Source organism: Natrix helvetica (assembly GCF_964273705.1).
Source record: "Natrix helvetica genome assembly, chromosome: 8".
NCBI classification, from domain to species: domain Eukaryota; kingdom Metazoa; phylum Chordata; class Lepidosauria; order Squamata; family Natricidae; genus Natrix; species Natrix helvetica.
The window spans coordinates 27,081,254-27,098,561 of NC_138559.1; the positions used below are offsets into that span (position 1 = coordinate 27,081,254).

General features: G+C 49.7%; 1 protein-coding gene across 3 annotated transcripts in view; it reads right to left on the reverse strand.

Annotated features, from left to right (window-relative positions):
- The window catches only part of ZBTB16 (zinc finger and BTB domain containing 16), a 71,811-nt gene that overhangs the window by 38,559 nt on the left and 15,944 nt on the right, over positions 1-17,308 (reverse strand). For 2 of the 3 annotated variants that reach the window (XM_081960625.1, XM_081960623.1), the window contains exon 3: positions 8,836-8,922. In XM_081960625.1, coding sequence (XP_081816751.1) covers positions 8,836-8,922 — 87 coding nt within the window. The remainder of the gene's footprint in view (positions 1-8,835; positions 8,923-17,308) is intronic. The other variant, XM_081960624.1, reaches the window with a different exon arrangement.

Genomic DNA, 17,308 nt, shown 5'->3' on the forward strand with positions numbered 1-17,308 from the left:
TGGCGAGAAGGACTACTGGTTTCCAAACCTTTGGATGTCCTGGAGACTATCTGAGGGACATCAACCGTTCCTTTGGATGTCCTGGAGACTATCTGAGGGACATCCGAGAGAAACAGGAGGCCAGTCTTTTGATACCACCTTAGCAGGTTGCTTCTTGGGACATCAAGAACTTGGTCTAAGGGTCCATACCCCCCCCCCCAACATCTTTAATGGAGGTGGAAATCCCTGACTAATGGAGTAAGATCTTCAACCAGTCCAAGAGAGGGAAGTTTGTTGGATCAGATCTTTTCCATACATGCAGTAAACATGTAGCCACAGCCACTCTTCTCGTGGGCTCTTTCCTCAGGGTTATTACCTAATCCTGCCCCCACCCTCCAATTACTTGAAGATTTAAGGTTGTCCATGGGAATGCAACACGAACACCAATAGGATCCTGGTGGGACAGGGTTAGAAGGCAGTTTTTCAGGCAAACTCTGCCCAGAGCCTGGAGTTTGATCCTGACGGGGCTCAAGGTGGACTCAGCCTTCCATCCTTTTGAGGTCAGTAAAATGAGGACCTGGATTGTTGGGGGCAAGCTGCGAATAATGCTAACATTGTAAACCGAGAGAGTGTCTAAAGTTTTATGGGGTGGTATTTTAAGCCTAAATGCTATGCTATCCTCTGGCTGGTTGTTTTGTGTGTGTGCAATCCACAGAAAACTGGCATCCTCTCGTGGCCCCTCGGCTGCCATGAACTGATCTTTCCAGGTAAGATGGGCACAAAGGTGACCTGTGTTTTCTCCAGATGTGTGAAAGTGACTTGTAAAAACAGCCCCTGATGCAATCCTTCCGACAGTTCTGATCGGAGGAAACGAAGCTTGTTTTAATTCTTCCTCCAAAGGTGCTGCCAGCCAACTTTTGCTCTTTTTTTAAAACTCACAAGCACAGAGACACACACACACACACACACACACACAAGGCAAGTTGTGAGCTCCACGCTCCCCTCCATCTCCTTCCCAGCCGTTGTCACCCTTGTGGGAGAGGGCCCCTACCCTCTCCCCGTACCTCCACTTACCACGATACTGTTTTGAATCTCTAAAATAATGTGACAACTTAATGATGGCACAATTATCTAAATGTTTAACAGACATGTTATCTAAGTGAATCGGATCGAGATTCCATCCCGCTGACAATAAACATCAGTGGAAGCAGCGAAAGTGATGGGCAAATTATCACAAACCCTGCAATTTCAATGCTATTAAATTTGGAAGAATAACAGCCCCAAGGCCTGGGAGTGCTGAATAAAAAAGACCCTTGTGTTTGTCCAATATTAAATCAAAATGCTACCAACATCCGAGGGAAAGGGGGCGGGAGGGGGAAAAGCAAAGCAATTCACGGTTTTTCATGTTTCGGTTACACATTGGTTTTTATTGGCTTCTCTCTTCCTTCGGGGTGGGCTGTTGGGGGTCTTTTCCAGAGACACTGGGGGCAAGGGGGACAACTGGACGTCGCACGGCTTTTACCCAAGGAACAGGAGGAGGGGGGAAAATCCCTCCCTTCCTCCTCTTGTTGGTTTGCCAGCAACAGCAGTGATGTTCTAACGTGTTTACTAATGATCTGGAACGAGGCAGGGGGGAGGGGAGGGGGTGTGGCAGAAGCTGCCAATAACCCAAATCAAAATCAGAAAAAGCGTCACGCAGGGTCGAGACAGAAGGTGTGCAGGAGACGAGGTTGCCTCTGGCTGACCAAGGCCAGAAGGAAGACGTGGAAGCAACAGTCAGAAGAGCTGGGGAAGGGGAAGGGAGCTGGGGGTCTTTCCCCCCACCTCCCCAAATGAGAATGTTTTATGTTGAATTAAATTTGTGGAACAGGATGGACAGCTTCCTTCTTGTTTGGAAACAAGACTCCTCAAATCACGGCGAGAAGCAACCTAGAACTTAGGAGAAATTTCCCTAAGAGTGAGAACAATTAATGAGTGTCTCCAGAGGTCGTGGTGCTCCATCACTGGAGGCTTTCAAAAAGAGACTGGACAGGCATTTGTCCAGAATGGCACAGGGTCTCCTGCTTGAGCAGTGGGTTGGACTAGATTAGAAGGCATCTAAAGACCCTTCCAGCTGTAGGATCCTAGGATTGTATTCTCCCAAACACCTGAGGGCAGAACAAGAACTAACTGGTGGAAGATCATTCAAGAGAGAAGCAACCTAGAACTAAGGAGAAAATTCCAGACAGTGAAAACAATTAATCAGTGGAACGACTTGCCTCCAGAAGTTGTGGCTGCTCCAACATCGGAGGTTTTTCAGAAGAGATTGGACAAAATGGTATATGAAATGGTATCATATGGTGGCCAAACTCTTCTGCCTTTGCTCAGTTATGACAAATCAACACCCATGCGCACCTGGGGACACGTGCAGATATTGAGCTGCACAGAGCAGGACAGGTGTAGGCAGCAGGTACAGAAGAATCCCTCAGGAGGCCCCTCTAGCTCTGAAGACCAGGACTAAACAGTAGGCTCACAAACTATCCTTGATATGAATCACCCCACATCTCAGGGTAGTGGGAAAGAGTGAACTGGGGCGAGGAGTCCGTCCTTTCCAGAGAATGGGTGTAGAATGACAAGCACACTTCCCTAGTGGGACATCAGACCGCATTCTGCTCCAAGAACTTTGCCCATGTGAAATATCTTGGCCGGCCTTGAGAAACCTTAGACCAACCACCTCTGATATTTTAAAGTCACTTGCTTTGAGAGAAGAAGAGGAAGAATCTCGTTTGCCTATACAACCCCTGGGGGATCTGGCTAAGGTGACTGGGCTTAGTTTATTTCTTTTTTTTTTCATTTGACAATAACATGGTTTCATTTCCCTCCCCTTTTCCAACTAAGGCAGAAACCAGGAGATTCGAATCTGATTCACTGGAGATTTGGAAGACTTGTTCTTGAGAAGAAGAAACTTTGAGGGAGGGAGGAAGAAGGAAGACTATTTCCACTCTCACAACAACCAAAAGACCACACAAAGGCTTTAGTGTGGCCCAGTTTGACCAAATTGTTGGGTCACTATCAACGGATCCTCAGCCTACACCAATTAGTTGCCCTCCAGATTTGGGAAGATGGAATTCTGAAATATCTGGAGACTGAAGAAGGCCAAAACAGGAGGCATCACAACCGAGACCTGTTAGAAATGCCCAGCCATTCCACAGACTCATGAAGTTGCAAGAATCCAGGTATCCATTTCCCTGAATGTCCTGCCTGCCTCCCAGGTCCTTCATCAAGCAGGAGTCACTGCAACCAGCCTCCAGAACATGTCAGAAGTTCTTGACGTCCCTCATAACCACAGAGCCCAAATGCAACAATACATTCCCAACGGACACCCAAGAGGATACCAATACTCAACCATTGTCATCCTTGTTTTTAGTAACAACACAACACACTTCTTCACTTGACATTTCATTAAAAATAACCTTTTTCATCTTTTCCATTCAGCTCCATTCCTGGTAACTGCAGAGGCATATCCATGTTGCTTTCTTGGCAAAAGTATGAAAGGGCCTATGACCCTGGTATATCTCATTAATTTGTGGAATTAGTTCTTGTAAGACTGGACAGTTGGCTTTGAAATAGGATGTGCCAAGTCCAGGGATGGCGACAGATGCCTACCAGTGGCTGAGAGGATGGAGATGCTATCAGTTCCTTAGAGGGATGCTTCATGCATGCCCTGATCTTAACTGTCTTACAGCAACATGATAAACAGGGACATCCTCCTCTTTCTGTCTAAGACAGCTTTTCCAAATCTGCTAGCAGTAACCACAATTCTTATAACTTTGGGGAGCCCACAGATGTAGGAGGAGGAGGTGGGAAAGACCAGCTTAATCTTTGCTGCCGATCTGGGAAGTGTAGAAAGAAGGTGAGGAATAATCAGCCTTACTTGCTACACCTAGCAGTCCTAACCGGGGGAGGGGGGGAGTCCCCTCAAATCCAACTTGGATCCTGCATAGGCATTCAAATTGAAGCCTCCAGGCTCTGCTAAGACCTCTGGTAGAGGGGAAACTGGCACCGGTCTGCCTCGCTGCTTCCACTGTCGATGGAATCTCAAATAGGTGATTTTGCGTCCTGCTCTCTGGAAGGATGGAGAACAGGTTGGGGGCTTCCTCTGGGAGGCCCCCCTTTGGGTAATTAAAGAGGGTTTTTATATCCCCCCCCCTTCTGTCTCCTCTGCTCAAGGTTCAGTGCCCTGCTTAATTCCTAAGATTAAGATGGTTTGCAAGCCACGTAGCCCCTTGTATTCGATTTTTGTTCTCCGAGGTCTTAATTTCACATTTGGCTCAGTTTCTTGGTTAATTTCAGCCCACTGCTCTAATTTCCTCTCCACAGATGATCCATTCCTCAACCAGAAGCCTTCTTGGCTCTGCAAAGGAACTCCTAGGCAAAAAGGATCTCTTTTTGATCCACCAAGGCCCCTGATATTCCCTGAGACATAACCAACCTTTGAGGTCCATGAAAACGGCAGCATAAGATGGCCAAGCACTTTGAACCGTCCACCGCCCTCCATCTGAAGGGGAGGGGAGAGCTAAATTGTGCTTGCTCCCCCCCCATGGAAGCCAGAGGTGAAAGCCAGTGGTGAAATCCAATTTTTTTTACTACTGGTTCTGTGGGCATGGCTTGGTGGGCTTGGCAGGGGAAGGATACTGCAAGATCCCCATTCCCTCCCCACTCCAGGGGAAGGATAAGGATACTGCAAAATCTCCATTCCCTCCCCACTCGGGGGCCAGCCAGAGGTGGTATTTGCCGCTTCTCCAAACTACTCAAAATTTCCACTACTGGTTCTCCAGAACCTGTCAGAACCGGCTGAATTTCACCCATGGTGGAAGCTGAGGAAGCTCCACCGCTTTGCAGGGTTGGAGAAGGCTCCTTTACTTGGAGTGCAGGCCGTCTTCCTCCCCCGCCCTCCCACCGCCCAGTGCAGCCTCACGTTGAGAGGAAGCTATCAATTTCTTGGCAGGGAGGAAGCCCACTCTGGAAATACAGCCTCTTTCTGACATGTAACCGAGAAGGCCTTGTTTACAGCTCAAGGAGGCGATGATAAACGCGGCCCATCAGGTCACAGTGACCCAACGCCGCCTATTTTTGTTCCTCTCCATTCTGCGTTTGGATGTCGCCCTCCCTGCCCTGGCACGAAGGCCGATCTCCTTGGCAGCCCCTGACATGTCGCCTCAGAGTTTTCAATCAAAACATGTTTCATGCCGCTCTGCGGGTGGCTCCCCGCCCAAGGTCAACGGAGATGTTGGCGGCCATCCGCTCTCTCCAGCTGACTTGAGTTCCAGGACACCTGGGAGAGAGGCTCCCTAGAAGGAAGCATGAGATCAACAGATGGGTTGTCTTCTGCCCCGGGACAGGAGGGGCACACAACACCCACCCTTCCCTCGGCCTGGGAGCTTTAATGCACCTGAAACAGGTGATCTTTCGCTCTGGGGCAAGAACTTCACATGTGACCATCATCATTGCATTAATTATGTTATTTCACATATGACGGCTCCATGTTGTATGCGGTGTTAGCTGGCAGACATCCGTGTGCAGAGGCATTGGGGGGGGGGTGTCAAAAAAGTCCATGTTGAAACAAAAGAGCCTCACCACACCCTTCTGGCTCCTATCTTGGCTTGTTTACACACACATATCCTCACACACAGAGACACACTCATGTTCTTGATTCCAAGAGTTTGGGGAGAACGTTTTGAGAGGAAATTGTGAACTTTGCCCCACATGATCTTCTGAACCACCTCCATCCATGGAGGTCCTAATTCCCTTGGACCATGGTGGACATATTTTATGTCCTCTCTGCCCAAAAGGAAACACATGTAGGAGACCGCCATGGGCTGCTCCTTTGCAGAAGCTGGGAAGATGGTGCAGAGGTTGGGGACACCCCTGATTGTGCCACTGTGCCTGAGACGGTGCCAAGCAATCAAGGGTGGGGATGTCTGGCTCAACAAACCATCTTGGTTGCTCTTCTCTGCCCTCTTTCCAGGGTCTCAACATCTTTTTTACAGGGTGGTAACCAAAACTGGATGCAGAATTTTAGTAAGACCACACCTAGAGTTCTGCATCCAGTTTTGGTCACCACCCTATAAAAAAGATGCTGAGACTCTAGAAAGAGTGCAGAGAAGAGCAACCAGGATGATTTTAGGGGACTGGAGGCTGAAACATACAATGAACGGTTGCAGGAACTGGGCCTGGCTGGTCTAGGGAAGAGAAGGACCAGGAGAGACAGGATAGCAGTCTTCCAATATTTGAGGGGCTGCCCCAGAGAGGAGGGGGTCAGGCTATTTCCCAAGGCACCTGAAGGCCAGACAAGGAATAATGGATGGAAGCTGAACAAGGAGAAATTCAACCTGGAAATAATGAGAAATTTTCTGACAGGGAGAACAATCAATCAATGGAATAGAAGTTGCCTTCAGAAGTTGTGGGAGCTTCATCACTGGAGGCTTTCAATAAGCGACTGGATTACCATTTGTCAGAAATGGTGTAGGGTCTCCTGCTTGGGTGGGGGGCTGGACTAGATGACCTACAAGGTCCCTTCCAGCTCCATTAATGTATTCAACTGCTCTGCATGAACATGGGCAACTTCCACCATCTGATCTCTTGGCGGGAGCCCAGGCTCCAAAGCTGCCTTCTCTGATTAGGGGTTGAGTAACAGCCCAGTTTATTTGTTGCAGGTGACCACTGACCTCCTGAAGGAGCAAAGCTATTATTCCCAGATTTATAAACAGGCTCTTTTGCCCACAAAGTTGCCAGATCAAATGACCAAGCCAACACCCGCCGTGCTGAAGCATTGCTGACCACCCTGGTCCTGGTGTGGGAAAGCCAGGCCAGGAGAGCACCCGGCGTCTTAACGCTTCCGCTCGCGGAGGTAAACATCCCATCCTTAATGACCTGCGTGGCTTGATCAGTACTAAACAGATTTGCTTGCCTTAATACAGTCCAGGAGACAGCTTGGGGAATTCCCTCGTGGTTCTCAGAAGCCGAGTTCATACGGCATGCAAAGTTGCAGCTTGTTTAATCGCAGGTTATTGCAAAAGCTACCACTGGCCAGTTCCTACCTGCACAGAGTCACATATTTAGGTTTACATCTCACGGCACATGGAGCCACATAATCCTCTAAGCCCGGGGTGGGGATCCGGGACCCTTTTATGACGTGTGGACTCCAGAATTCCCGAGCCAGCAAACAGCCACGGTTCCCCCATCCCTGCTTTAAGCTAACATCAACCAAGTCCCTTGTGCGTAACAGCAAAGGACATGGCTGCTCCCCATAGGTCTAGTGCAGGGGGCAGCAACCAGGGGCTCTGGGGCCGCATGTGGCTCTTTCATCCCTCTGCTGCGGCTCCCTGTCGCTCAAAATATGAGTCCCAACCGCCAATGTGTGACACCCGACAGCCCACCATTTACTGAGCTTTTCGACTCCTGGTAGGGGGCTCCCGATCTCTTCTTTTCTGTGGGAAACTGATCCCAATGGCTCTTTGAGTGTTTAAGGTTGCTGCCTCCTGGTCTGGTGGGCTGATAAAATGTTTGAACAGACTATTGGATGCTAAAATGGGTCATCTGGATGAAACCAGCAGCTCTAAGGCCAGGATTTGCTTCCCCTCCTCCCCTTGGTTCCCTAATGGCGGTTGATGACCTAACAAAGGATGCCCAATTTCACTTCCTTGAGAACCTTCTGCCACTGCCTCACTCAAAAACCCGGAGAGGGTCTCTCCCCTCCTTTTCTGCTTTAGAGTAGTAGAAATCCACCATGCTTCTTTTCTCTTCCAGGTTCTGTTTAGCTTGCAGGCCTTTGAGTTGCAAGATGCCTTCACAATGGAGTAGCTGGATCTTCTCCTCATGTTTTGGAAACAACTGTCCCATCCTAGGATGCAGACATACCAGCTTCTAGAAGGATCTCAGTTGCTACGTCTCTCCTGGAGGGGTCAGAGTCTCGCAGACTCTGGGATCTACAGGATGGCGAGCACCAGCCCAGCACCTCAGCTGCTCCCTGGGACACCCGGTTCAAAGCATCTCTCATTTCATACCGTATGTAAGGACAACTTGATCACTTCTCCCTGCTGTGGAGCAATCGTCCCTGTCTTCGGGTGGGAACACCTGCTGATCGGGCACATCGCAGTTCGGCTGAAGCCAATTAAACCAGGCATTGATCAAGCCAGAAATGGGGCAACCAGTGTTGAGCAACAGCTGTTGAGCAAAGTGCTGACTGGCACGTTTCACAGCCCTCCTCCCCTCTCCCTGCCTCTCCCAAGTGGGGCCAAGCAGCCCCACCCAATTGGAAAAGTATTGATGATCTACCTGACTGTTGCAACGTCTCACACAACACCCACGCCCCTTTTGCTAGTGGTAGAACCAGTCCAGAAAGTTAACTTTTCCAACAGGAGTTTCTACTCCCAGGTTGTAGATGCTTTCCATTCACTTGGCCTACCTGTTTCTATTTATAGACTGCATATCTGACCAAGATCAGCCTTCTCAACTGGTATCTTCCACATGGTTATCAAACATGGACAATCTGGGACCTTTCGTCCCGGTGGCTCTGGAGCCACCATGATTAGAGATCTTCCAGTTCCTTTCCTGGCCAAGCTCAGACCATGAAAGGTTGAGCATAAACTGGGCAGGTGAGAACTAGACTTTCTCTTCAAATTTCCTTCAAAGTCAACATCAGCAACACCCACAGAACATACTAGTGAAACGTTGGTCGAACCGTCCATTTTACTGACACCGCCAGTCCCAGAAAAAGGCCCAGATTAGGAAGAAGTGCCACCAAACCATCTCTAAGGGGATATTACCTCCAAATGCTGAGGAATTTGGACAGCCCCAACCACAAAGGAGACTTACCAGTGTGAGTCTGCCTGTGACTCTCCAGGGCGTCTTCCTTAGAGAATTGTGCACCACAATGGTCACAGAGAAAAGCTTTGGCACCTGCTGTAAGGAAGGAAGGAGAGAGAGGGAGAGAGGGAGAGAGAGGAGAAAAAAATTACGTTAATATCAAGAAGCCCCGACACATCATTTCAGCCGTCACTAAACTGATTCTGAGACATTGAATTGTGCTCAGCACAGCGACCACAAATAGAGTTGAGTGTATCCAGGGCAAACATTAGTTTTTAACTGAACACTGGAATGAATCCACGATTTTCACTCAAATATACACGTTTCCTCTTTCCAGGCATATCACGCTCTTATTTCATCAATATTTGGGCACATTATTTGCATAAACATCCCAACTATCAAATATACAGTCCAGAGAAAACTTACATAGAGCTGATAAGAGATCTGAACGGTTCCCTGATATCCGAGAAGGTTCTTATTTTTTACTTTTTCATTTCCGTGGGTTATGGAGATTTGCAAGATTGGCGGGTGTTTTTTTATAACTATCCCAGTATTAAAACCACATTTTAAAATTATTCAGTGGTTGGGGATGTGCTTAGAGCAAGCATCACACTGCCATCACCAAACTAACCCCGAATCAGGCTACCAACAAGCTCTGATTTATAGGTTTTTGTGGCATTTTATTGAGGCTTGGGGATAAATGAAAATCTAAATAAATGAGCTATATACTGAACATTCGTGTATAGATAGATACGCTGATAGATAGGTAGGTAGGTAGGTAGATGTAGGTAGGTAGATAGGTAGGTAGGTAGACTGATAGGTAGGTAGGTAGGTAAGTAGATAGATACTGTAGATGTAGGTAGGTAGGTAGGCAGACAGACAGACAGATAGATAGAGAGAGAGACTGATAGGTAGGTGGGTAGGTAGGTAGGTAGGTAGGTAGGTAGGTAGGTAGATAGATAGATAGATAGATAGATGTAGGTAGGTAGGTAGGTAGGTAGGTAGGTAGGTAGGTAGGTAGATAAATAGAGGGATGGATGGATAGATGGATGGATAGATGATAGAAAGATAGATAGATAGATAGATAGATAGATAGATAGATAGATAGATAGGTGGGTGGGTGGGTGGGTGGGTGGGTGGGTGGGTGGGTGGGTGGGTGGGTAGGTAGGTAGATAGATAGATAGATAGATAGATAGATAGATAGATAGATAGATAGATAGATAGATAGATAGAGATCTGGATGGATGTATAGAAAGATAGGAAGATAAAAGTTGACAGAAAGACAGAGCAATAGAGAGACAGAAAGATCGAAATAGAATATCTATTGTATGACAGATGCTGGGAGTGAATTAGATGGTTTTATTCTCAGCAGATCTCAGCAGGAACAAAGTTTCCCTGAAAACAGCCCCTCCTACATTTTGACAGATACATGATGTCATTGCATGACCATTCCAAGGAGGGCTGGGAGAGGCACCACCCTTGCATGGAGAGTTGCTTGGAACATCTGGAGAAGTTCCAGGATTATGTTCCCCAGCTGCCTTGTACATCTCCAAAGTGCCTCTGGCCTCCTCCTCTTCTCCTTTCTCCAGAACTTTTACTTTAAAAAAGTAAAATGAAATAGGGGAAAGATACAGGATTGGACCTCTGCTCTCCAGCACGGGCAGGTAGATCAATGGTGCTGATGTTAAGAGGTCCATCCAGTCCATCTCCCTGCTGTTCTAATTTCCTTCACTCTGATGGCTGATGGAAACTAGTTCTCTGGCAGCTCTCCAAGCGAGATAAGGTTTGTGTTGATAAATACTCCTCTGAAAGAGTGTTTGCTAAGCCTTGTGGACTGTGAATGAAAGGAATTCACAGTCACGTAAATGAAAGAGGAAGCCTGGGTCAGAACAGGATGCTAAAGACTGGCTCAGGTGCCTTTCCAGAAAATAGGAAAGCTGGAAGAGCAGAAAAGGTTCACCTGGCCTGGAATGGGTGAGAACTTTATGGGCTGCAGAGGCCAATCCTAACATCCAAGCTCTGGGGATGCTTTGTGGATGCAAGGGGGAGACACGCACATATACAACACAGAGGTCGCAAACACCACGCAGAAGAACCGAATACAAATGGAGACCTGCTCCGAGGAAGTTCATTCTGTACTTGGGAATGGCCTCAAGAGAGCAGCTACAGGTCTTTCGGACGAGGAGCCTCACCTGGGCGATGGCACAGAAGGAAGGTGCCAGGGGTAAAAAGAAATCACCGTGTTTTTTGGACTATAAGAGGCACCAGTGTATAAGATGCGACAAGATTTCAAAGAGGTACATAAGAAAAAAAAAGTTTTTGTCCTTCCCAGCCCCCAGGAACACTCAGCAGGCTTCAGCAGGGCTGGAAGAAGGCAAAAACCAGGTGGAAAACGGGCTGTTTTTGTTTTTTTGCAACAACGGGGGCATTTTTGCCTTCCCCCAGCCCTGATGAAGCCTGCAGAATTCTGCTGGGGACTGGGGAAGCTAGAAGGGATGGCATCCAGCCAAGTCGATATGGGATTATCTGGGCAGTGAGAGTTTCAATGTGGGCACAAAGTATTTTCTTTTGCAAATAATTAAAAAAAGGGGGGGGGGAATGAGGAGAATGAGCGAGAATGAGGAGCGAGAATGAGGAGGCTTCAACATCCTGATTAGGTCAGAGTGGTGAGCCGTCTTGTTTTTCCGTGCCTTCCAACGCTCCCCTAATGATCACAACACCCCGTCAGCACACAAAAAGGCCTGAGACAACAACGGCAACGACACTATCAGATAAGAGTGGCACACCAGACCGAGAGATAATTTCCACAACCAGCGTGAAGGTGTGGCGTTTGTGGGATTTCTTAGAAAATGCAGAGCAAGGCAGGAGGCAACTGTTGGTTGGCAGGGCCCGGGTTCTAACGAGGGGAAGCAAACGAGCACCCAGCGCTTCTGCACAGCCCCCGAGCCCCCCCGCGAAGAAGAAGGAAGCCCCTTGGAGACCCGGCCAAAGTGGGGAACTCAAGCGTTGGAGATGGAGGCTTTGAGTCACTGCTTCCAAGGAGGTGCTGAGAGGCAGCCTGATCTGAAGAAAGAAAGAGAGAGGAGGGGAGGGAGGGAGGGAGAGAAAAAGAGAGAAAAAGGAGGGAAGGAAGGAAGGAGGAAAAAGAAAGAAGAAAGAGAAAGGAAGGAAAGAGCAAAGAAAAAGAAAGAGGAAAAGAAAAAGAAAGTAAGAAGGAAGGAAGGAAAAGAAATAAGAAAAGGAAAGGAAAGAAAAAGAGAAAAAGGAAGGAAGGAGGAAACAGAAAGAAAGTAGAAAAGAAAAAAAGAAAGAAAGAAAGAAAGAAAGAAAGAAAGAAAGAAAGAGGGAGGGAGGAAGGAAGGAGCAAAGAAAAAGAGAGAAATTTCATCTTTAAGGAAGGGTTAGAACAACCCCAAGTTTGAGAAAGTGGGTGACTTCTCCCAGTTACAGGGGAGCCCCCCTTTTCTTTCCCCACCGAACAGCCCCCAGGCCCAGGGCGGGTGCTCTCCCAGAAAACTGAAGCCCCTGTGGCCTAGAGCAGCCTCCAACACGAACCACTCCATCCAGGCCCCCTCATCCCCATCTGGCCAGCCGTGCCAGAGGTTGGCCAAAGCTATTCCAGCAGGCGCCGTTTCCCCCGGGGCCTTCAGCCAGGCGCCGAGAAAAGTGGTGCAACGTGGTAGAGCGGAGGGGGGTGAGTTCGTGGCACTGCTGGGTTGACCATGTAGAAGTTGGAGGTTGTTTAGGGGAGGGGGGCTGCTCCTCAGCTCCTTCCAGAGCCTGACCATGCGTGGTCCTCTGCTGAAGACCTGGCCGAAGAGACTGAGGACGGGCTTCTCCCTCTGCTGGTCAGGGCTCACCTTTTCTGGACTGAGTGCCCAAAGCGTGCATGCGTGCCTGAACCCCCAAAATGCAATGCACACATGCCCCCCCACATGCGCCCCCACATGCGCCCTTCCCCCATGCATAGGCATGCGCCCCTGCGTGTGCTCTGTCTCATGGGAATGCATGTGTGTGCACCTCATGCATGCACAGGTGCTGCCTGCATTTGACCCCCATGCATGCATGCATTCACCCCCCGTGTGCCCCCTGCATGTTCCCCCCACACATACATTCACCCCACCACACACTGGCTCCCCCACGCATGCATGGCAGAGACCCAGCGGGAGGCATGTGCGCGCATGCGTGGCACAACTGAACTGGGGTGACGACTCATGTGCCCACAGAGAGGGCTCTGCAGGCCACCCCTGGCACGTGTGCCACAGCTTCTCCATCACGGCCCTCTGCGATCCGTGGCAGAATGGAAGGGAGCAGGGCCTGATGGGCTGCCTCGTCCTTAGTCTTCCCAGCCCAGCGACCCTCCCAGGCGGCCGTCGTGACCCCTGGCAGGGTGGACCCCCAGAAGGGAGGAAAATAAAACAGATGCCCCTCGCGCCGCCCTCTCCGCCGGAGAATATTTCCCCTGCCTTTAAATTGCCTCCGTAACGGCTGTCTCAGAGGCAGAAAAATTTGGCAGCAGTGAAATTAAAAGTGATAAATTTTCTCGCCAAGCTTTGATCGATAATAAAGGCCTCATCTGTTAATCAATAAGACAGTCTGCCTGTTTACTGTGCATAAGCCGTTCCCGGCTGCTTTGGGAGGGGGGGGGGAGATGTCAAGTTTGCATTCAAAACAACTCAAGTGTACCTAAGCCAAATGGCCCGGCCCTCAAAAGAAAGCAGGATCCAGGGGGCTGGGGGGAGAGGGATGGGGGAGGAAGGCAGGGTCCTGACATCACAGGCCGGGGGTGTTTGGGGGGGGGAGGGAAGGAGAAGGCAGGCAAGGCTAGAGGCGCTCCTGCTGGGGAAAGAGACAGGCAACAGGAGTTGGTTTGTAAAATTGGGACCCCGTGAGGCAGCACAGACAGGCCCCGTGGCTCTCTCTTCCAGAAGCCGGAGGAGAGGAAGGGAACAGCGGAGGGTCCCATCCAAAGCGGCTCCTGCGTCTCCCCCCAACCCTCACCCAGCCCTGCTGCTCCCATAATAAACACGGCTTCATTACCCTCCTAATTGGAAAGGTCAGTTCTACTTGAGGAATCAGGGCTGCTCATCACCCGGAGTGGAGGATGTTTTGTTCCAGAAACTGCCCACGAAAGGCCGGCCCACCATGCCAGGGTAGAAGAGGAGGATCAGAAGGTTTCTCTTGACCCACCGGCAGCCCCCTCAGACCCCGCAGCTCTGCTCCCCTGCTGGGCTACAGCCAGCAACTCAGGGAGAAGAGGAAGCAACTCTGCACATGGGCAGGGGCAAGGAAGGGACGGGGCTTGCAAACCAAACTCTGGTCTGGGTTTGAAAGCAGCTTCCATGAGATAAGGTGCTTGGCTTGAGCAGGCATTCTTCAGCCCCTCAGGGGACCCTGGGAAATTGGGGGTCAGGGGCCAAGGCATGTGTTTCTGTGGGGATTTGCCTCCAGAAGTTGTGAAGGCTCCAACACTGGAAGTTTTGAAGAGGATGTTGGATAGCCTTTTCTCTGAGGTGGTGTATGGTTTCCTGCCTAGGGAGGGGGTTGGACTAGAAGACCTCCAAGGTCCCTTCCAACTCTTCTATTCTATTCTATTCATGGGCAGATCTGGTACTGTGTCAAGCAACCACTGGTAGCCAAACGGGTCCTTGAAAGTCAAGGCAGCTGGGAGTCCCAGGTGCCCATCAAGACTTACTCTGATGTAAACATGTACAAAACTAAATGTAGCCAGTTACTCACAGATGGCTCTAAAATGCTAAACAGGGAAGCAAATATTAAAGACACATTTCTGATTTGCATTCATGCTGCTAGTCCTGTGTAGGAGCCACCAGAGTTTCAGACCATGGAGAAGGGTCTGGGAAAGCTTCAGGCTCAAGTGAAGTCTACCAGCCTCCTTGGATGCCCTCTTCACCAAATCAACAAGAAGAAGCAACTGTGGCCCAAGAGTTTATAAATGTCCTGGCCAAACTGTCTACTGTCCAGAAGGAAAGAGAAAGGATCAAGGAAGAGGAGAAGACACGGAGCTGAAGATGGAGGAACTTCGGCTTCCACACACGGGATGAGCTTCCAAGAGGCCCCTGGACTTGCTGGGTTCTTTTCCTTGAAAACATTTCGCTTCTCATCCAGGAAGCTTCTTCAGTTCAGAACTTCAGAGGAACCGATTCCTCCGTCAGAGCATTTCCCCAGGATGGAAAGGTAGGACAATTTGGATAGTCCTTGTGAGAGGCAGCATCTTCACAATACAGGTAGTCCTCGCTTAGTGACCGCAATCGGGAACACCAAGCAAAGCAGTCACTAAGCGAGAAACCACGGGATTTCCCCACTCTCCGGCTCAAAAGTGACCAAACTGCACTTAGTCCTCAGGTTACGACCATTTGCTTAGTGACTATTATGACAGTGCTGGAAAGAGGGTTCACTTGACAACGGTGGCAAGAAAAGCCAATGGCGGTCGCAATTCCCAACAGAACCAAACCAAACAGAAATGCCGGTGGCCTTTTTGGGACAACCTGGATGACGGAGAGTCTCCGGGGACACACGGGAGGAGGTTTCCAGAGGGCAGGAGCCCCAGGTCAACTCCCAGCCATTCCACATCTTGCCATCATCCAGTCCCCGAGCCGTTCAAGGCCCAACCCAAACGGGACTTTCAAACAAACATCTTGACTGTTCCATCCAGAGGCGAAAGGCTTGATTACAGAAGGGAAGTACAGCGCGTACCCAGAGAGAGAGCTGAGCTGACCCACAAAACGCAGCGAGAACAATGAGTGCAGGCTGGGGCAACTGACGGCAGCCCGTACAGTCTTATTTACAGTACTCCTTATCAGCCGGGGAACAGTGCGCGGCCTGCCAGTTTCCAAAGGCCAGGACTGGGTGTTCTTTCGCTCGCTGGAGTCCATGTGTCCTGGAAGCTGCTGCCTGCCTGCCAGCACACACAACAGACACACGCCCCTTCCCCACCCGCCCTGCGCTAAATCAAATCAGGAAGAAAAAAAAACAAAATGCGAGACCGAGCCAGAAATCTTGCAATCCACACACGGATAAAAAGACCAGGGAAGCGTGTGTATGTGTGTGTGTGTGTGTGTTTGTGTGTACACACACACACACACAGAGGCAGGCAGGGAGAGGCAAAGAGGAGCCAGGGAACACAGGGGCTGCATATGCAAATAGTTCAAGGTTAATTTTACTACATGAGTCACCAGGAAAATGTCAGCCAGCTTCAGCGCTCATCATGACTCCGGGCTTTCAGAAAAACAAGGAGAGAGATTTATTAAAAGCACAGAACATCGAGGACAGAACACTCAAAAGTCATGCATCGGGGAGGGGGGCCGGATTCAACAACAGCCCCCCCTCACCCACACGCACGCGCACACACAATCATAACAAAGCCGAGCAGGACTTTGGAAAAACAAAATAAAAAAACCGGGCACCACTTTGGGGAAGCTGCGGGCAGCTCAGGGAGAAGACAAAAGGAAGTATTTTTAGCAGGCTGCCTACAGCCGCAGCCGACTTCCTGATGGCTGAGCCTGGCAGGGATGGGACTCCGCGTGCTGCCAAGACTCTGCGATGGGTTGAAGGAGATGGATCACCCCAGATCCTCTGCCGATCCTCCCCCTTCAGCCAGGTTGGCAAAAACAAGCCATTCTCCCATGCCACGAGGATCCAGCCGATAGCCTGGCCTTCGGGAGAAGACCAAGTTCTAAAGTTGGCCCGCCTGCTACCCCTTTACCTTTGGCATGGGGGGCTGGGGGTGGGGAGGAGAGGCCTTTTGAATTCACAAACAGAGCTTCCATCCTGGGCCAGGAAGGCCTGTGCTGGCAGAAGAGAACATTGGTGGAAAGGGGGGCTCCTTGGTGCTCTCTCACCTTGGCAGTATTTTTGCAGACGTTTTGGTACCCAGCTAGGTAATATCATGAGTCTAGAAGGGAGTGGGGTTAGCAGAGAGGAGGAGGAGGAGGGGGAAGAGGAGAAGGAGGAGGGGGAGAAGGAAGACTGTGAGGCCCTTGGTGCTCACTGAGCTTGATTTGTTTTTTTGCAGACGTTTCGTGACCCAACTAGGTAGCATCATCAATGCTAGAAGGGAGCAGAGTTTGCTCTTTGTTGATATACAGTGGCTTACACCATTAGTGTTGGTGGAAGTATTCCTGGTTCTTCTCCAATTAGGTGGTTTACTATTTGATTGTTCGTCTCTGTGTTGGTGGAACTAATTCCTGTCATTCTTTTCATCAAATAAATTCCTCTTAGGACAGAAAAGTGAGATTGACATATAAAACTCTCTGGAGCGAAAGCATCCATTTTCTCTCCTCCTGAAAATGGTCCCCATCTATTGGAAGGAAGGAGGCCATTCTGATTTCAGCACCCAACACGATGGATACCCCAACTGGGCCAGGCCTGTCTGCTTTCCCCTGGGGGCAACCAGCCGAAGGAGATGCCGAGGGGGGAGAAGGCCAGGACAGGAAGTAACATTCAAGCCTGAGACTCAAATCCA